The sequence below is a fragment of the Cherax quadricarinatus genome, chromosome 89 (assembly GCF_038502225.1).
Source record: "Cherax quadricarinatus isolate ZL_2023a chromosome 89, ASM3850222v1, whole genome shotgun sequence".
Lineage (NCBI taxonomy): Eukaryota > Metazoa > Arthropoda > Malacostraca > Decapoda > Parastacidae > Cherax > Cherax quadricarinatus.
Window position 1 is genome coordinate 13,410,472 of NC_091380.1, and position 21,756 is coordinate 13,432,227.

Below are 21,756 nucleotides of genomic sequence, written 5' to 3' on the forward strand. Positions count from 1 at the left end.
ACCATGGTGGGTCACACTACCATGGTGGGTCACTCTACCATGGTGGGTCACACTACCATGGTGGGTCACACTACCATGGTGGGTCACACTACCATGGTGGGTCACACTACCATGGTGGGTCACACTACCATGGTGGGTCACACTACCATGGTGGGTCACACTACCATGGTGGGTCACACTACCATGGTGGGTCACACTACCATGGTGGGTCACTCTACCATGGTGGGTCACTCTACCATGGTGGGTCACTCTACCATGGTGGGTCACACTACCATGGTGGGTCACACTACCATGGTGGGTCACTCTACCATGGTGGGTCACACTACCATGGTGGGTCACACTACCATGGTGGGTCACACTACCATGGTGGGTCACTCTACCATGGTGGGTCACTCTACCATGGTGGGTCACACTACCATGGTGGGTCACACTACCATGGTGGGTCACACTACCATGGTGGGTCACTCTACCATGGTGGGTCACTCTACCATGGTGGGTCACTCTACCATGGTGGGTCACTCTACCATGGTGGGTCACTCTACCATGGTGGGTCACACTACCATGGTGGGTCACACTACCATGGTGGGTCACTCTACCATGGTGGGTCACACTACCATGGTGGGTCACTCTACCATGGTGGGTCACTCTACCATGGTGGGTCACTCTACCATGGTGGGTCACACTACCATGGTGGGTCACTCTACCATGGTGGGTCACTCTACCATGGTGGGTCACACTACCATGGTGGGTCACTCTACCATGGTGGGTCACACTACCATGGTGGGTCACACTACCATGGTGGGTCACACTACCATGGTGGGTCACACTACCATGGTGGGTCACACTACCATGGTGGGTCACACTACCATGGTGGGTCACTCTACCATGGTGGGTCACACTACCATGGTGGGTCACTCTACCATGGTGGGTCACACTACCATGGTGGGTCACACTACCATGGTGGGTCACACTACCATGGTGGGTCACACTACCATGGTGGGTCACACTACCATGGTGGGTCACACTACCATGGTGGGTCACACTACCATGGTGGGTCACACTACCATGGTGGGTCACACTACCATGGTGGGTCACGGCAAATTTGTTAAAAAAATAAGAAACACAAGTGGAAAGTTTAGTGAAAATAATATCATTATCTATGTTCATAACTTTTTATTACAGTAATAAATCAAAAACTATGTACTAAACTTTGCATGTAATAAACAACATTATAAATGTGGATAAATGAAATAACATTATAAATGTTATGGTAGTGTAATATGTTTTAATAATATTATTGACTTTATCCCATATTTTACCATCTGTTCTATATTGTTTAACAGTTTGTCATATAAATTCCAAATCAACAATTAATATTTACTTATTAAAGTAACAATGATTTACTATTTATTTTTATATATTTTTATTTATTTGATTTATTTACTAGGAACAATAAACTAATATAAAATATTAGGGTAAACTTGGTATCATCAATAACTTTTTATACTTACCAGCACAAAAACAAAGTGAATGATCTTCTCCTCATAACAGGAGTTCTCAATAGGTCAATAACAGTCTTCTTGATCATTGTTTCTTTTGTAGTTTCATTCACAAGTTCAATGTTACTGTTGGTTACTGACATAGTTCCATCAACAGTGTTACTGTTGGTTACTGACAAAGTTCCATCAGCAGTGTTACTGTTGGTTACTGACATAGTTCCATCAACAGTGTTACTGTTGGTTACTGACATAGTTCCATCAGCAGTGTTACTGTTGGTTACTGACAAAGTTCCATCAGCAGTGTTACTGTTGGTTACTGACAAAGTTCCATCAACAGTGTTACTGTTGGTTACTGACAAAGTTCCATCAACAGAACCAAACTGTCAGTAAGAATAACAAATGAGCGATTAATTTAAGCTGATTCTCTAAGTCAAGATGTGATTCATAACTTAAACTGATTCTCTAAGTCAAGATGTGATTCATAATTTAAACTGATTCTCTAAGTCAAGATGTGATTCATAATTTAAACTGATTCTCTAAGTAAAGATGTGATTCATAATTTAAACTGATTCTCTAAGTCAAGATGTGATTCATAATTTAAACTGATTCTCTAAGTAAAGATGTGATTCATAACTTAAACTGATTCTCTAAGTAAAGATGTGATTCATAATTTAAACTGATTCTCTAAGTCAAGATGTGATTCATAATTTAAACTGATTCTCTAAGTCAAGATGTGATTCATAATTTAAACTGATTCTCTAAGTCAAGATGTGATTCATAATTTAAACTGATTCTCTAAGTCAAGATGTGATTCATAATTTAAACTGATTCTCTAAGTCAAGATGTGATTCATAATTTAAACTGATTCTCTAAGTCAAGATGTGATTCATAATTTAAACTGATTCTCTAAGTCAAGATGTGATTCATAATTTAAACTGATTCTCTAAGTCAAGATGTGATTCATAATCAGTTTAAGTAAATAATATAAATAGTGAATCTAGAGGCACAATATTATAACAGGAATATACAAATAATCCGAACTTATGAAACTGATATGAATGACATAATCCGTCCTATTTAGGCCATAGTCTGCCTCATAAGTGCAGGTTATTTATCTTATTATTTCATGTACATGTCAGTGGAAATTTGCTTAATTTTTTTCCTAATTTTCGGAGAAAAGAAAAAAAATTCGTCATGGGCAAGTTACCTGGACGTTGTGAAGGTCCATCAGATGTCTTGGTAGGTCAACATTATTGACTCTAGCAACTCTCTGTATAATGTTCTTGGCTTCATCATTACGACCCTCAGCCACTAACCATCTAACACTCTCTGGCAGTAACCTAAACCAAAACTAAACTTTTATTAACAAACACAATGTAAGGGACAGTAAAAGTCTTTATTGTTATTTCTGAAGTAATAAACCTGTATATATGCAAAACAACCATTGTGAAAGAAGACTGAATTTCCAAGTACTTTAGTGACTTCTCACATTATCAAAGGTCTAGACCACACCACACCATCACATCCCACAACAAAGCAACACCTGATGCACTACGACACCCAACTCGGAAGAAAAGAGGAATACTGCAGCAGTCCCATTGGCCAAACTAGACCGGTCCTTCACGACATCCCACTAACAAAATATTCTAACCAAGAAATAAGATTTATCATTTTCCACTGTATTATTAAACTCTTCCCAAATTCTATTAATTATTAATGTATCTAATTTATACAGACCAAAGGAAATATTCATATTATTTTCAAAACTGTTTTTTATGAAGCAAGATTCAATTATATTCCTGTCGACCATGGACTTGCTTGATACAACTTTCTCAACTTTTTGAAAATCAATTGGATGGTTAAAATCTCTCACATGAATTAATAGAGCATTGGAATCTTGTCCAGTTCTAATGCTATATTTATGCTGTTTTAATCTTAGTTTGAGACTTACCAGTTTGACCGTAATAAACTTTATCTCAAATTTTACAAGGAATCTTATAGACACATCAATCAGCATTTTTGGGGGAATTCGTTATTAAAAGTTTTTTTTACTGTATCAAGAATTTTAAATACAACTTTAACATTAAAAGTCTTAAGAAGAGAAGGCATATCAACCAAGTTTTCATGGTAAGGGAGAACAAACATATTTTTAGTTGAATAAGGCAGGTTGTCCCTTTTTGGATTGTAAAAAGTATTTCTAGAAATTGTTAAAAATCTATCACTTACGTTTCTTGGGTATTTCAGATTAATATTATGTTTCATCAATTCTGGATATTTCTTCATTTATGAACTCTGGACTACAAATACACAAAGCTCTCAAAAAATGATGAGAAAACAGACAGTTTAACTCTATCTTGATGTGAAGAATAATAGTGTTCATAGGAACAGATTTTGTAGGTTTTCTGTAAATTTTAAATTTGAATTTGTTATTACTCTTAATAATTAAAACATCTTGAAAAGGCAATGAGTTATTTTCTTTAAACTCAACAGTAAAGTTTATAGAATGGGCTAAGCTATTTAATTTTCCAAGGAAATGGTGTATATCTACATTTTTGGGCATAAGACACAAAATATCATCAACATATCTGAACCATTTAGCTCTATTAGGGAGGATTGTGTTAAGCAACCTTGTTTCAAAAAATTCCATGTATAGGTTACTAAGAACCGGTGAAAGAGGATTTCCCATTGCCAAACCAAACTTCTGAGTGTAAAACTTATCATTAAATACAAATTTTGCATCAACAATGCAAAGTTTATTAAGTTTAATGATAGTAGGAACTGGCAAAGGTAAATCATTGTTAACGAGTTCTTCAGATGAGAAACTTAATAAATCATCAACAGGAACGTTCGTAAACAAGGAAGTAACAACAAAACTAACCATGTTAAATTCATTTAAGTCGGTCAAGAAGCTTCATTTATAAACTAAATCTATGTTGCTTTTAACATCAAAGTTAGAAATTTTGCCAACAATAGGGCTCAAAATTATCCAAATGGCTTGTTGGCATTTTGAGCCCTATTGTTGGCAAAACTTCTAACTTTAATGGTAAAAACAACATAGATTTAGTTGATAAATTAAGCAGAACTTGCAATCTTGGCTAAAATGGCAATGCTCATCTTGCCATATAGGACAAGTGAAAATTTGTGTATGCAATAATCTCGCCAAAATCATTCTGAACCTAACGAAAAAAATATATTTCACTGTGTTTGTTTAGTATTAAATTATTGTAAACAAATCTAAAATATATTTAGTTGGGTTAGGCTAAAATAAACTGCACTTGTTTTAATAAGGTTAGGTTTATAATTTTGCACCAAAAGTTCCTTTTGGTGCAAAATTATGAATTTTTACATCAACATTAATGAAAAAATATATCTTTAAACGTATAAGAGTAAATTTTAGAAAGGACTTAATTTTAAATGAGTTCTTGCTAATTGACCAGTTTTACATATTCGGCACATGTATATATATATGTATATATATATATGTATATATGTATATATATATATATATATATATATATATAATGTGTAAATTCAAGAATTATGTGGATTAAAGTAAAGGTTGGATGCGAGAAGTGGGTCATAATAAGCGTGTATGCACCTGGAGAAGAGAGGAATGCAGAGGAGAGAGAGAGATTTTGGTGAATGTATAGGAGCCTTTGAACCAAGTGAGAGAGTAATTGTGGTAGGGGACCTGAATGCTAAAGTAGGAGAAACTTTTAGGGTGTGGTAGGTAAGTTTGGGGTGCCAGGTGTAAATGATAATGGGAGCCCTTTGATTGAACTTTGTATAGAAAGGGGTTCAGTTATAGGTAATACATATTTTAAGAAAAAGAGGATAAATAAGTATACAAGATATGATGTAGAGCGAAATGACAGTAGTTTGTTGGATTATGTATTGGTAGATAAAAGACTGTTGAGTAGACTTCAGGATGTACATGTTTATAGAGGGGCCACAGATATATCAGATCACTTTCTAGTTGTAGCTACACTGAGAGTAAAAGGTAGATGGGATACAAGGAGAATAGAAGCATCAGGGAAGAGAGAGGTGAAGGTTTATAAGCTAAAAGAGGAGGCAGTTAGGGTAAGATATAAACAGCTATTGGAGGATAGATGGGCTAATGAGAGCATAGGCAATGGGGTCGAAGAGGTATAGGGTAGGTTTAAAAATGTAGTGTTAGAGTGTTCAGCAGAAGTTTGTGGTTACAGGAAAGTGGGTGCGGGAGGGAAGAGGAGCGATTGGTGGAATGATGATGTAAAGAGAGTAGTAAGGGAGAAAAAGTTAGCATATGAGAAGTTTTTACAAAGTAGAAGTGATGCAAGGAGGGAAGAGTATATGGAGAAAAAGAGAGAGGTTAAGAGAGTGGTGAAGCAATGAAAAAAGAGAGCAAATGAGAGAGTGGGTGAGATGTTATCAACAAATTTTGTTGAAAATAAGAAAAAGTTTTGGAGTGAGATTAACAAGTTAAGAAAGCCTAGAGAACAAATGGATTTGTCAGTTAAAAATAGGAGAGGAGAGTTATTAAATGGAGAGTTAGAGGTATTGGGAAGATGGAGGGAATATTTTGAGGAATTGTTAAATGTTGATGAAGATAGGGAAGCTGTGATTTCGTGTACAGGACAAGGAAGAATAACATCTTGTAGGAGTGAGGAAGAGCCAGTTGTGAGTGTGGGGGAAGTTCGTGAGGCAGTAGGTAAAATGAAAGGGGGTAAGGCAGCCGGGATTGATGGGATAAAGATAGAAATGTTAAAAGCAGGTGGGGATATAGTTTTGGAGTGGTTGGTGCAATTATTTAATAAATGTATGGAAGAGGGTAAGGTACCTAGGGATTGGCAGAGAGCATGCATAGTTCCTTTGTATAAAGGCAAAGGGGATAAAAGAGGGTGCAAAAATTATAGGGGGATAAGTCTGCTGAGTATACCTGGTAAAGTGTATGGTAGAGTTATTATTGAAAGAATTAAGAGTAAGACGGAGAATAGGATAGCAGATGAACAAGGAGGCTTTAGGAAAGGTAGGGGGTGTGTGGACCAGGTGTTTACAGTGAAACATATAAGTGAACAGTATTTAGATAAGGCTAAAGAGGTCTTTGTGGCATTTATGGATTTGGAAAAGGCGTATGACAGGGTGGATAGGGGGGCAATGTGGCAGATGTTGCAAGTGTATGGTGTAGGAGGTAGGATGGTATAAACCTTGGTAATAAATACCGACAAGTTGGTTTAGAAAGACATGTAAGCAAACACTATAACATATTTATTAGAAAACGTTTCGGTCCTGGGACCTTGATCACTTCTAACATACAGAGGTAGAAAGACATTATATATAGAGGCGGAGAGTGAGATGTGACGCACGTGACCTGAGGAATGTCATAAGAACATAAGAATGGAGGCCTTCTACAGTGTTCCTCCATTCTTATGTTCTTATGACATTCCTCAGGTCACGTGCGTCACATCTCACTCTTCGCTTATATATATATAATATCTTTCTACCTCTGTATGTTAGAAGTGATCAAGGTCCCAGGACCGAAACGTTTTCTAATAAATATGTTACAGTGTTTGCTTACGTGTCTTTCTAAACCAGGAGGTAGGTTACTGAAAGCAGTGAAGAGTTTTTACGAGGATAGTGAGGCTCAAGTTAGAGTATGTAGGAAAGAGGGAAATTATTTCCCAGTAAAAGTAGGCCTTAGACAAGGATGTGTGATGTCACCGTGGTTGTTTAATATATTTATAGATGGGATTGTAAGAGAAGTAAATGCGAGGGTCTTGGCAAGAGGAGTGGAGTTAAAAGATAAAGAATCACACACAAAATGGGAGTTGTCACAGTTGCTCTTTGCTGATGACACTGTGCTCTTGGGAGATTCTGAAGAGAAGTTGCAGAGATTGGTGGATGAATTTGGTAGGGTGTGCAAAAGAAAAAAATTAAAGGTGAATACAGGAAAGAGTAAGGTTATGAGGATAACAAAAAGATTAAGTGATGAAAGATTGAATATCAGATTGGAGGGAGAGAGTATGGAGGAGGTGAATGTATTCAAATATTTGGGAGTGGACGTGTCAGCGGATGGGTCTATTAAAGATGAGGTGAATCATAGAATTGACGAGGGGAAAAGAGTGAGTGGTGCACTTAGGAGTCTGTGGAGACAAAGAACTTTGTCCTTGGAGGCAAAGAGGGGAATATATGAGAGTATAGTTTTACCAACGCTCTTATATGGGTGTGAAGCATGGGTGATGAATGTTGCAGCGAGGAGAAGGCTGGAGGCAGTGGAGATGTCATGTCTGAGGGCAATGTGTGGTGTGAATATAATGCAGAGAATTCGTAGTTTGGAAGTTAGGAGGAGGTGCAGGATTACCAAAACTGTTGTCCAGAGGGCTGAGGAAGGGTTGTTGAGGTGGTTCGGACATGTAGAGAGAATGGAGCGAAACAGAATGACTTCAAGAGTGTATCAGTCTGTAGTGGAAGAAAGGCGGGGTAGGGGTCGGCCTAGGAAAGGTTGGAGAGAGAGGGTAAAGGAGGTTTTGCGTGCGAGGGGCTTGGACTTCCAGCAGGCATGTGTGAGCGTGTTTGATAGGAGTGAATAGAGACAAATGGTTTTTAATACTTGACGTGCTGTTGGAGTGTGAGCAAAGTAACATTTATGAAGGGGTTCAGGGAAACCGGCAGGCCGGATTTGAGTCCTGGAGATGGGAAGTACAGTGCCTGCACTCTGAAGGAGGGGTGTTAATGTTGCAGTTTAAAAACTGTAGTGTAAAGCACCCTTCTGGCAAGACAGTGATGGAGTGAATGATGGTGAAAGTTTTTCTTTTTCGGGCCACCCTGCCTTGGTGGGAATCGGCCAGTGTGATAAAAAAAATATATATATAATATATACATACATATATATACATATATATACATATATACACATATATCATATAAATACATATATATATATATATAAATATACATATATATATATATATATATATATATATATATATATATATATATATATATATATATATATATATACATATATAAATATATATATATATATATATTATAGGTAGTAGGTTGGTAGACAGCAACCGCCCAGGGAGGTACTACCGTCCTGCCAAGTGAGTGTAAAACGAAAGCCTGTAATTGTTTTACATGATGGTAGGATTGCTGGTGTCCTTTTTTCTGTCTCATGAACATGCAAGATTTCAGGTACGTCTTGCTACTTCTACTTACACTTAGGTCACACTACACATACATGTACAAGCACATATATACACACCCCTCTGGGTTTTCTTCTATTTTCTTTCTAGTTCTTATTCTTGTTTATTTCCTCTTATCTCCATGGGGAAGTGGAACAGAATTCTTCCTCCGTAAGCCATGCGTGTTGTAAGAGGCAACTAAAATGCCGGGAGCAAGGGGCTAGTAACCTCTTCTCCTGTATATATTACTAAATGTAAAAGGAGAAACTTTCGTTTTTCCTTTTGGGCCACCCCGCCTCGGTGGGATACGGCCGGTGTGTTGAAAGAAAGAAAGAATATATATATATATGCAAAACAACCACTCTGAAAGAATAGAGAAATTCCAAGCGCTTTCGTGACTACTCACATTATCAAGGAACTATGAAAGTGAAGCATCCAAGGAAGCTTATATATATAAGGGGTCCGGCCAGCACCTCACTATCAGATCCCACAACGGTTAAACACGTGACGCGCGGCGAGCCAACTTGGATAGGTCCTTTGCACAACTCACCCCCAAGCTATTCTACCCAAGAAATTTTAAAAATTATTTGTCCAGAATTTGGGAAGAATTTAATAATACACTGGACAAATAATTTTTTAATTTTCTTGGGTAGAATAGCTTGGGGGTGAGTTGTGCAAAGGACCTATCCAAGTTGGCTCGCTGCACGTCACGTGTTTAACCGTTGTGGGATCTGATAGTGAGGTGCTGGCCGGACCCCTTATATAGCTTCCTTGGATGCTTCACTTTCATAGTTCCTTGATAATGTGAGTAGTCACGAAAGCGCTTGGAATTTCTCTATTCTTTCAGAGTGGTTGTTTTGCATATTTTGAAATCACCTGTTTACTGTGATCTTATTGCATATATATATATATCGTGCCGAATAGGCAGAACTTGCGATCTTGGCTTAAATAGCAACGCTCATCTTGCCATATAGGACAAGTGAAAATTTATGTATGCAATAATTTCGCCAAAATCATTCTGAACCTAAAGAAAAAAATATATTTCACTGTGTTTGTTTAGTATTAAATTGCTGTAAACAAATCTAAAATATATTTAGTTGGATTAGGCTAAAACAAATTGTTCTTGTTATAATAAGGTTAGGTAAGTTTTCTAAGTTCCTTTTGGTGCAAAATTAAAAATTTTTTCATTAACATTAATGAAAGAAATATATCTTTAAACGTATAAGAGAAAATTTTAGAAAGGACTTAATTTTAAACGAGTTCTTGCTAATTGACCAGTTTTACATATTCGGCACGACATATATATATATATATATATATATATATATATATATATATATATATATATATATATATATATATATATATATATATATATATATATATGTGTGTGTGTGTGTGTGTGTGTGTGTGTGTGTGTGTGTGTGTGTGTGTGTGTGCAAAGAATTCGCAAGAGCAGGCGATATATACGCAAACACTGATCTCTGGCCGAAGGAGACTCGAACCTACGTACCTTGGAGCAAGGTAAACAGTGCCTTACCATTCTCACCACACTGGACCAATACCTTGGCATCCAGCTTGCGCTAGACGTTTGATCCAAGGCAGCCAGCTTTCAGGGAGAAGGCTTACAGCTTTTCATCTCATCCCCTGCATGCATCAGCCTTACTAGAGATTTTAACAATGCAAGGAATTCGCAAGGCATATGATAGAGTGGATAGGGAAGCAATGTGGCAGATGTTGCAAGTATATGGAATAGGTAGTAAGTTACTAAGTGCTGTGAAGAGTTTTTATGAGTATAGTGAGGCTCAGGATAGAGTACGAAGAGCAGGGACACATCTGTCAGAACTGGTAGAGGACGGGGTAGAGGACGTGGAAGGGGAAGTGGAGGAGGAAGACATCTACAGCCGGCTCACCCTCTACTAACACAGTCCCAGCGGCAGAACCTGAGGACAAATCAGCAAAACACAGGAGGTGCAACAAATCATAGTCCACCCTCCCAGGCACCTAGGCAGTGCTCTCGCTGTCACCAGAAGGGGCATACTGCCAACAACTGTCTCCGAGATATCAGGTGCAATTATTGTTTCAAGAAAGGACATCAGTAGGACCAGTGTTGGAAGAAAAAGGAACTTGACAGACAGGACCACCTGTTTAGAGACCTGTTCTCTGAACAAACTAGCAGAATCTCTGAACTGGTGAACACTCTCACATGTCACCCACTCAGCTACTCCTATCTCAGCCCAGCAGGTGGTATTGTACTTTATACAAGACCACAGACCTATATCCCTACAGCTGCCTCAGTACCCTACCTCTCTCAAGGGAAGGCACTTTACATGCCTTACACACCCACTACCTCAAGCTGACCACATCATGAGGAGCCAGTCTATCAGCATCCTGTCGGCCAACATTAGAGGTTTCATTACTAATGTTGGAGAGCTCACACGTAGTTTTGTGTGTTGGAGAGCTCACACATAGTTTTCTGAACACTTGACGTCCCGACATGATAGCTGTTGTTGGAACATTTCTGGACGACACTACTCCAGAAAATTTTGCAAGAATTGCTGGCTATACCTCATGGATGAGAAGAGACAGCAAGGGCAAGGAGGAGGTGTTGCTGTGTGCTTCTCTAAAAGTGTTCATACCCATCACATTGATGTTGCCACCCCAACTCAGCTTGAAATGATGTTCTTCAATCTCTGCATAAACACTAGTACCTCTGTACTAGCATGTGCAATGTACAGACCTCAGTGGCAACATGCAGACCCCATCAACTTCCTAATGGAAAATATGGACTCCCTTCTGGTACAACACAACTGTCAACATATCATAATTCTTGGTGACCTCAACCAACACGTTATACAGAGGGACTTTGATGACCTTCTTGCAGTATTTGACATGAGAAACTTTGTTGATTTCCCTACTCAAATCTCTGGCTCCTCCCTTGACCCAGTAGTGAGTGATCTGGCAGAAGGTTATAGTCACTTGTCAACCCCTCTGCTACGTTGGATCATCTGACCACAAGGCTGCTTTTACTACATTTAAGATCTCAACAGAACGAGGTGAGGAGTCCACACGCACAACCTGGCTATGGGAAAGAGGTAATTGCCCAGCCCTTTACTCTGAGCTCGCCATCACCGATTGGAATGATTTTCTCCTTGTGGATGTTGACAACCAAGTGAAAGCCTTCACTGGACACCTCCTTAATCTACAACAAGAACACATTCCTCACCGGCAATATGTGACGAACCCTACAGATCAGCCTTGGTTTGGATCTCGTTGTAGAGAGGCTGCTACTGCTAATTACAAAGCATGGCGAAGGTATAAGAGACATCCTACCACCTATAACAGGAACTTGCACAGACAAGCCTGTAGGCATATGGGTGATATTCAAAAGTGGGTCATTGCTAAATTGGAGGTGGACACTAAAAGAAAGCTAGCATTAGGTAGAGTAGGCTCCAAAACCTGGTGGTCCCTGGTCAAGTACAGACAAGGTTATCTGCCTGATGAACTCATTCCACTCTAAACCTACAGGATGGGACCACCTCTACTAGTAGTCAAGAGGAGGCGGACCTCTTTGCTGAACACTTTGCTACCAAAATGCAAGTTCCTGATCCAGCAAGGGACCCTCCTTGGCTAGCTGCAAGAACTGTGTCAAAATTGTCAGCGGTGACAATAAGGCAGGAGGAGGTGCATTTCCTTCTTAAATCATTTGACCAAGAAAAGGCTGTGGGCTCAGACAAGTTGAACCCAAGAATGCTGAAAAGATGTGCAGACCAGCTAGCAGCACCTCTAACCCGCATCTTTCAGCACTGCCTAGCACAGTGTAAGTGGCCCTCTCTGTGGAAAGAGGCAAATGTAGTTCCTGTTAAGAAAAAGAAGAGCAGAGCAGATGTCAGGAACTACAGACCAGTGTCACTCCTGTCAATCACTTGGAAGATCCTTGAGACAATAATCTCAAGACAAATGACAGAGTTTTTTGACTACAACTCACTACTTTGTGGCCGTCAATATGACTTCAGGAAAGGTTACTCTGCTGCTGATCTGTTGTCTAACCTCTCCACTAAGTGGCACCAGTCACTAGATGAATCCAAAGTCAACTGTGTGGTAGCACTGGACATTGCTGGTGCTTTCTACCAGGTGTGGCACCAGGGCCTCTTAGTAAAACTTCAAGCACTGGGAATTGCAGGCTCTATGCTATGTCTCCTCAGTGATTACCTTCATGGTAGATCTCTAAGGGTAGTTCTCAATGGAATGGAATCAGCAAGACATCCTATTGGGGCAAGTGTTCCACAAGGGAGCGTGTTTGGACCATTGTTATGGAATATCTAATTCAATGATCTTCTTCAGCTCATCCCAGAATCTCATGCATATGCAGACAACTGTACACTGACATTCACTTATCCAAGAGAAGAAATGCCAGCTGCTCTAAGCTACATCAATCACCAGCTTGGGGAAATAGATGGCAAGTAACATTTGCACCTGAGAAAAAGCAAATGATGATGGTCTCTAGGCACCATGATGGTAATGCTGGTGCAGTAGTAAGGATGAATGGGAGGGTGTTGGCACCTGGGGAAGAAGTTGATATCCTTGGGGTGAAATTTGACTCCAAACTGACCATGAAGAACCATGTTGTAAATCTTGCAAACAAGGCAGCCAGGAAGCTTACAGCACTTCGCCGTATCACGCATCTGCTTGACAGTAGGGGTTGCAAGATTCTGTACGAGGCACAAGTGCGCTCACGCCTTGAGTATGCTACACTTTCTTGGTTTGCCTGCCCCACCCTCTCATCTGCGACTGCTTGACAGAGTAGAGAACAGAGCAAGACGTCTCATCTCTCTCCTGGACCCATCCTGGATAGATCTGGCATTTCAGCAGAGCCTTCAACACAGGAGGGATGTGGGTGGCCTTACTGTTATGTACAAGGCCAATATTGTCAAAGTACCACACTTGGATCCACTTCAAGGACAGCATGAAACAAGCTTTTATGCCACAAGACGGGCAGAAAGCAGCAACTTCACTCTGGCTGTACCCTTCTCCAGAACATCACTCCATCTGAGATCATATATACCCAGGATGACTTGTGTATGGAACACATTCGTACAGCATAATGATGTCAACGAGACAAAGTCAGTTGATCAAATGAAAATGCTGGCCCACAGATGGCTCCAACTTCATCCTGTTCCCTACTTGTATGTCTCATAACAATAAAAATGCTTTCAAATGAGCTGATGTAGGTAACAGCTCTTAGCTTGCCAATAAATTTAGGAATCCTTAACCTGTAAATAGCTGTCAATAAAGCTAGGGATCCTTAACCTTGTCAAACCCTGTGTAAAAAAAAAAAAAAAAAAAAAAACACAATGAAATATATTTTTTTTTCACTAGGTTCAGAATGATTTTAGCAAAATTATTGTATACACACACAAGTTTTTGCTTGCCTTATTCGGCAAGCCAAACTCACAAGTTTTGCCTATTTGGCACTACTTTCTGTTACAGTGTAATACTAAGCAAATTTAGCATCAATGTTGCATCTCCTGGACATCATCTTTCATGTCCAGATGGTAGATAAAACTCAGGCATCCTACTGAAGGCAGCTCATTAGGGATACCTAATAATACCCTAATACAAATATTAATATTCTCTGCTCAGACGTTGTGCTGAGCGTTTGTCAGCTGCTTCTGCTCAGTCCCGACACCTGGTGGAGGAGCTTTTGATACATCAACAACAATGGCGACTGGTTTTCGCCGGAGAGTTAATACTGTTTGTATTGAACTAATAAGGGGCACAATCACCAGCACATTGATTAATGTGTTAGTGCCAGCAATCGTTCATGATATATATGACATCCAGCGTGAATCCCTGTGTGGCGTCACCTTGAATGGACTTTCCCGGATTTTCATCAAGTTTTGTGAAGCTCAGACCTATGAGCAGATTGTCAACCAGTACCAGGATGTTAGCAAGCAAGTCACCCCAGCAGTCACTGTTAAGTTGCACGACGTTTCACGATACTATACATAGGTACATGTGCGAAACGTGCCTTTTGAGGCCAATGAAGTCGACATAGGTTACGCTTTTGAACGTTCTGGGAAGATCCACCAGGTTACTATGGGTCGGTGGTCTGACGGCCTCTATGCTGGTCTTCAAGAGGGGTCCTTCACTTTGAAAATGTCCCTACACAAGCCAATTCCTTCGTATGTGCACCTGGAGGATTTTCGTTCCCAGGTGTACGTTACGTATCCTAGACAGAGACGAACTTGCCGCCTCTGCGGCGTTTTGGATCACATTGCAGCACAATGTGTTCAGCACCAGTCGCCCTCGGGACGTGGTCGCTGTCCGGACAGTGAGGTTTCCCGTCAGACTCCAGAAGATGAAGTCGTCGAGGACTTGCCGCGCCTGACATCGTGGAGTGCTTAGGTTTGTCTCAGCGTATGGCGGTTTTGGTGTTAGAAAATGTGACATACCCGTAGCAATTAAGGATTATCGACCCATATCGTTAATGTGTAGTTACTATAAATTATATGCAAAAATTTTAATGAATAGGATTAACAAAAGTGTTTGATAAGGTAATCCATAAGGGTCAGTTTGGCGTGCCGGGTAGGTCGATGTATGATGGTCATGGGAATATCAGGGAGTTTATCAAGGAATGCGGAACGAGGGGCGGGGGTGGTGTTTTGGCTTTAGAGTGGCAAGCTGCTTTTGATAGTGTGGAAAGGGAGGTGATGTGGAAGTTCATGAGATGGCAGGGTTTTGGAAATGAGGTCGTCATGTGGGCCCATTCTTTGTACAATGGTGCTGGTTTTAAAGTACAAATTAATGGGAAGTTAGGTGTCTTTGTCCACTTGAACAGGGGCATTCGACAGGGATGCCCTATTTCTCAAATGCTTTTTGCTTGTATGCTGGACCCTTTTTACTGGGCTGTTTGTGGGTGGGGAATAGATTCGTCGTGGGGTTCGAGTAGTGGTCGACCGGACCTTGTAGGTTTTGTTGATGATACTACTGTGCTATTACGTACGAGGGAGCAATTGGGTTTTGCTGGGAGACTTGTTGATGTATTTGGTAAGGCTACGGGGATGTGTGTTAATAGAGAAAAATCGAAGATTATGGAGTTGGGAGAGTGGGTGGGAGAAGGGGTGGGTACAGAGTCGTGGACGGTGGTTGATCGTATCACTATATGTGGTATTCAGTATATGCGAGAGGTTGAACAGACGAGGGCATGTAATTCAGGGAGGGTGGTACATAGTGTTTTGCAGCGTTTAAATAGTCTACAGCCAGGACATTTAACCCTGCACCAGAGAGCAGTGGTCATTAATGTTCTGCTTTATAGTAAAGTATGGCATGTTGCTGCACTGTATCCTCTGTTGCAGGGGGACTTCAAGCGTCTTTTGCATAGAGTTTATAGATTTTTGTAGGGCTCGGGGTGCGATTGACTCACAAGAGCGGTGGTAGAGACACCAATGCATCAGGGAGGGTTAGGTCTCATTCCTCTATGGGCTCGTGTCATAGCATGTTACGTGAAGCATCGTTTTCTCCGACTGGGTGGGATGCATGGTGGGTTAACTGAAATGTATCGCGACCTGCTCAGGTGGTAGGGAGGGAGGGATTTAATTAGGTGCGAGTTGATGCTCTGCATGTTATTGCGCATGTGGGACGTGCAGAGTGTTAAATTATGTACTTTGGAAAGGGCGGGTATGGAGAGAGTCGTGGTGCGAGTTGAAGGAATGTACCCCATGTATGCGTGGAGTGATATATGGAGGCGGGTCCAACAGTTGCATCTCCTTCCTCAAGTATGGGAAGTGGTTTTTAAATTTTTGCATGGAATCCTGCCGTTCGGGGTGGTGTTGAATAATCAGCGTTTAGGGGAAGACCGGGGTTGTTCGGCGTGCGGGGCGGAGGAATCCGCTTTTCACGTTGTGTATTTCTGTGAAGCTTTAGGTATGGTACGTGAGTGGTTCAGTAGGGTTTTGCGATTGGTGGGGGTGATGTTTGTCGGCGCTCAGAGTGTTGAGTTTTGATGGAGGTGGGGTTGACATGTGTGTACAAAGTGCGGTGTCGTACATCGTGGCCGATTATGTTTATGTGTTATGGGCTGTAAGGCACGTTGAAGGTAATGGTAGAATTCGGGTTTTAGCGGGAACGATTCATAGAACAAAGTGTGGAAATAGGTTGGTATATGAGGGGAGATGGGAGAAAGACTTCCCGTCTGAATATAAAGCCTTGGAGTTAAGGGATTTGAGATAGTTTGTGAGCGTTCATTGCGTAATCTAACGGACTGGTCAGCTGTGACTAATTGTGTATAATAGTTATGTGAATGTTTTGTTATCTGTGTTTATATACGTCTCCTATGTGATGTTGACGTCTCTATAACTGTTAAGACTTAATATGTACAGAAGTTAAAAGGTCTTCCGTCATTTATCTCTCGATACAAGTCATTGGTGTATATTGTATAGATGTGTTTCCTACCATAAGCGATTGGTACTTATATTATGTTTATATTTTATGCTGAGTTATAGTGTGCTTTTCAGTAATATTATATTATATTACATGTAACTGATTGATTAATTTTTTTCTTTGAGTTTTGTTGAGATGTAAAATATCACATCGTATTTTTGTTATATTGGATGTTTCATTCTTTGAATCGTAAATACGTATGTCTATGTTAAGATCTCGTGAAAATCGCCTAAATTAATGCTTGAGAATCTTGGTGCTCTGTTGGGCACCTGAGATCTTAAATTAAGTTTTGCATACGTGTGTGTTGACAGCCTTACCTAGTATGTGCCTGATGTAGTGTCATGTTGTGTATACGTGTGTGTGTCGTTGTGTGTGTGCATCGTTGTGTGTGTTTGTTTTTTATCACAATGTTTTATTATACAATCTATATAATTTCCAGTGTTTGATGTTTTTTGTAATATGTAGCCTTGTTAGTGCTGTTCTTAAAAAAAACTACCACTGTAATATATAGTGTGTTGTGTGTGAGAGTGTAATACCACTGTAATATACGGTGTGTTGTGTGTGAGAGTGTAATACCACTGTAATATACGGTGTGTTGTGTGTGAGGTGTATTACCATTGTACTGTATGGTGTCATTGTTATGTGTTGGGGTTCAGTGAGATTCTTGTGCATTAACCTTTTTTCGTGTATTTTTTTAATATATTTCTGTCATTTTGTATCGCACTGTTTTAAATAAAATAAAAAAATACAAATATTAATAATGAATACCTCATACGGGAATTAGTTCATGCATTGTTTAGTGTGTACACAGACATCTGTTTGCTAACAACTCACGAAATAGCAATAACACGATTGCAAACAAATGATGGAATGAGTGAGACTTGAACGCATGACAAGTGAGTTCTAAACTCACAAGCCAGTGAGTGGTTTACAAGCCAGTGAGTGGTTTACAAGCCAGTGAGTGGTTTACAAGCCAGTGAGTGGTTTACAAGCCAGTGAGTGGTTTACAAGCCAGTGAGTGGTTTACAAGCCAGTGAGTGGTTTACAAGCCAGTGAGTGGTTTACAAGCCAGTGAGTGGTTTACAAGCCAGTGAGTGGTTTACAAGCCAGTGAGTGGTTTACAAGCCAGTGAGTGGTTTACAAGCCAGTGAGTGGTTTACAAGCCAGTGAGTGGTTTACACACTGACCTGTGAGATTTAGGACTGACTTGCCACTTGTTCATACCTCACTCCTGGTCACTGACTCACTAATGTGACATAACAAACTGAGCATATCATGTGATAAAATATAAACTGGTAAGTGGAAGTAACTGTATATACAAACAGTACATATCAAGTGTATAAGATTCAAGCTGGAAAGTTTTTGTACATGTTGCATATACAAACTGTCACTACTAAGAATAATACACAAATAACCTGCACACAGGAGAGAGGAGCTTACGACGACGTAAGTGTATGACTTTGTAAACAGTCCAAATCGGACCGAAATGTGGTAGTAAGCTCTACTCTGCTATGTGTGGATAATTTGTGTATTGTTCCAGTCACCGTATTGTGTCTGTTTGCACTTTACCAAGCATAAGATAACAGTAGGAAAGCAGGAGCAGTGATAGCAACTTGCAACCATCGCCAGTCCCTGATGAAGATAGCCAACACTCCAGTCATTACTTCACCAAGTGTAGTTGATATCAGAATGATGATCCCACAAAATGTTCGCCATTTAGCACCAATAAACTCTAGAGCTGGAAGAAAAGGAAATAAAAAAATAATTACAGGTATTCATGAGTATTTCTGCCTTGCAACACTTTGCAGTGAAACATTTTCCAGTGATTATATAATCTTTTGCATTAATTTTTTAATAAGAAATCAAGAATGTTTACATCTAGTAAACTGTATCCATGTGGAAATTTATATGTATTAAAAAGTATTTAACGAAAGAAGCATAAGTATTGGAAAAAGCATAATTCTTCAATTATAATACATTTAATTAGTTATTTTTTTAATTAATATAAACTCATAGGTTATAGTAATTTTGGATTGATTTAGTCCATGAATATATATACACCGTGAGATGTATATTTATGTTTATATGTGCTGAGAGTTTACTTAAATTCTGTCACTAATTGTTATAATATTTCTTGGATCATTCGTCTCTCAACCCTTGAGTGGAGAGGACGTGTGCTGCTGCTGCCCCCTGGAGTTGTCTGGTGTCTGTTGGCAGTATTATTTTCACAACATGGTGCAGGCTAGCAGGCGTCGTATCAATACTGTCTGCACTGAATTAACCAGTGGAGCTGTAATGGGGCCATCAATGTAGTTACTTCTGCCTGCAATAATTAGAGTTACCTACGGAATAGCCAATGAGGAGATTTGTGGACTTGCACTGAACGGTACGAAGAGGATTTTTGTAAAATTCAGCTCAGCGAATGTGTATGAGGCAGTGGTGAATGAGTTTCAGGAAGTGGCTGTGACGGTGAGGATGCATGATGTATCAAGCTATTACACATGGGTTAAGATCAGGAATGTGCCGTTCGAGGCGGATGCATCTGACATCCAGTTTGCTATGTGTAATTACGGCACAATACATATGGTCACTGCAGGAAGGGGGTCAGCCGGCCAGTATATGGGGATACCTGAGGGTACTTACTCTGTCAAGACGACGCTCAGACATCCTATTCCATTGTACATGGTGATGGAAGATTTCAGAACAAGGACCAGCAGCAATGACGTGATGGGGAGGAAAGGAGAGAGGATCTAGATCAGCCGTATTCGACACTGCCTCAGCAGAGTTTGACATGGAGTGAGGAGGTTGAGATAGCCGAAGAAAAGGAGACGGCAGGGGCTATGCGGGGGGATGACATCACTTCCCTGGACATTGTACAAGTGCTGGATGAGGTTATCGCGGAAGTGAATGGCAGCGATGCGGAAACGTCGATAGTGTCGACGTTTGGAAACATTTTGGGCAATGAGCGTCCTTGCCTGGATCTTGGGTCTGTGGTTGGGGAGGGCGTGGTGATGCCAGCTCGGCCTGAAGTGTGTGATAAGGACGCCCTGTTGGTGAGAACTGTGGAAGTGGAGGTTCATCATGGCACTGCGCTGGATGACTTGACGCAGGTCGAGGGTAATATAAACACAAATGCAGTATAATGTGATCCTTTATTGACTACGTTTCGCCCACACAGTGGGCTTTTTCAAGTCACAAACAGAACTACCTGGGGAGGAAGGAACGCGAGTATTTATAGTCCGGCTGAGGTCAGGTGAAGAATGCTGCATCTGATGATGTACCGAGTGGGGTTATAGAGTCTAAAAACTTGGGTAGCGTAGAAAGGAGATTGGATAAGTTTGTGAGCAGACCTTCTACAGTGTTCTTATGTGGGATAGCGATGAAGAAGTTTCTTGGCAAGTGGTTCAGCTATGTTATAGAAGCCACTATTCTGGTTGAAGTTGTCGGATATAGAAATAAGTGATGATTCCAGGATTCTTCGGTATTGAGTGTTGTCTTCTGTGGCGATAAGTCTTGAGTTTCTGTAGTTTATCAAGTGGTTGTGTGAATTACGGTGTTGTACGCAGGCATTCCTTGTGTCGTCAGATCTGCTTGCGTATTGGTGTTCTGAAATACGTGTTTGGAGGTCCCTTGATGTTTCGCCCACGTATAACTTGTTGCAGTCGTTACAAGGGATTATGTATACCCCTGCAGAGGATGGAGGCTTGTCCTGCCTACTACTTGTGATGTCCTTGATGGTCGTGGTTGTGGAGGTAGATACTTGGAATGATGTTTTGGCAAAGATGTTGGAAACATGTTTGGCAATGGAGTTGGTGGGAAGGACTATGTATCTCTTCTCGGCAGTGTCTTCTCTGGGTGTGTTGAAGATGTTTAATGCTCGCCGTCTGCAGTCTCTGATGAAGTGACGAGGATAGTGGAGTTTAGAAATGGATCCTTCACACAGAGAATACCTGGACCTTCTTCTAAAAGCTTACTCACTTCGCAACAGACACAATTTTCTTCGTGATTGCATCCAAGAAATGGTCTTACCAAGATCTACTCCTCCTCAAATTGCCAACATCAAACCACCTTTCTCCGATACAGCTCGGACCTACCTTGAAGAGTGTGCAGATGACTTAAACAATGCTACAAAGGAAGCTTTCCTCCAAGCCAGAACACTAGGCACAACACTCCGGGGCAACATGAACAGACGCACCGCCGAAATCATTCGCAGCAGAGTTACCACAGCGAATGTTCAACAGAAGATCAGACTTACTAGGAAACTACAAACACTCTGTGGGAAGGTGGGAGACAGCGTTTACTGAGGGATACTTGAGTTTTAGGTTAAAGGATTTACGGGATTTAAGTGTAAAGTAAGGGGTAACGGCGGGCTAGTTTCTTGAGTGAGGATGTGTGGATCGCTTTTAGGGTGTGTGGTTGGATTTGTCCTAATACATTTATGCTTTTCCTGTGTAGCGAGTGTGGTGTGGGTAGTGGTATTACACATATGTGTTCCCTTTATGTTGTGAAGGTTTTGGATAGTACATGTACGTAGTGTATTAGAGCAGTAGATCATTGTGTGCATATAAGGTGAGTGGAAGGGTAGAATCTTACAGTATTTGTGTGTGTGAGAATGACTGTTCGTTATTGTGAGAGTGTCTTCAAAGATG

The 21,756-nt window shown here is 40.5% G+C and overlaps 1 protein-coding gene across 1 annotated transcript in view; it reads right to left on the reverse strand.

Moving 5' to 3' along the window:
* Positions 1–21,756, reverse strand: part of LOC128706080 (organic cation transporter protein-like) — a 254,773-nt gene that overhangs the window by 89,710 nt on the left and 143,307 nt on the right. Inside the window, exons 5-7 of the mRNA XM_070104211.1 lie at positions 18,677–18,845; positions 2,707–2,839; positions 1,512–1,879 (exon numbers count right to left, since the gene is read on the reverse strand). Coding sequence (XP_069960312.1) covers positions 1,512–1,879; positions 2,707–2,839; positions 18,677–18,845 — 670 coding nt within the window. The remainder of the gene's footprint in view (positions 1–1,511; positions 1,880–2,706; positions 2,840–18,676; positions 18,846–21,756) is intronic.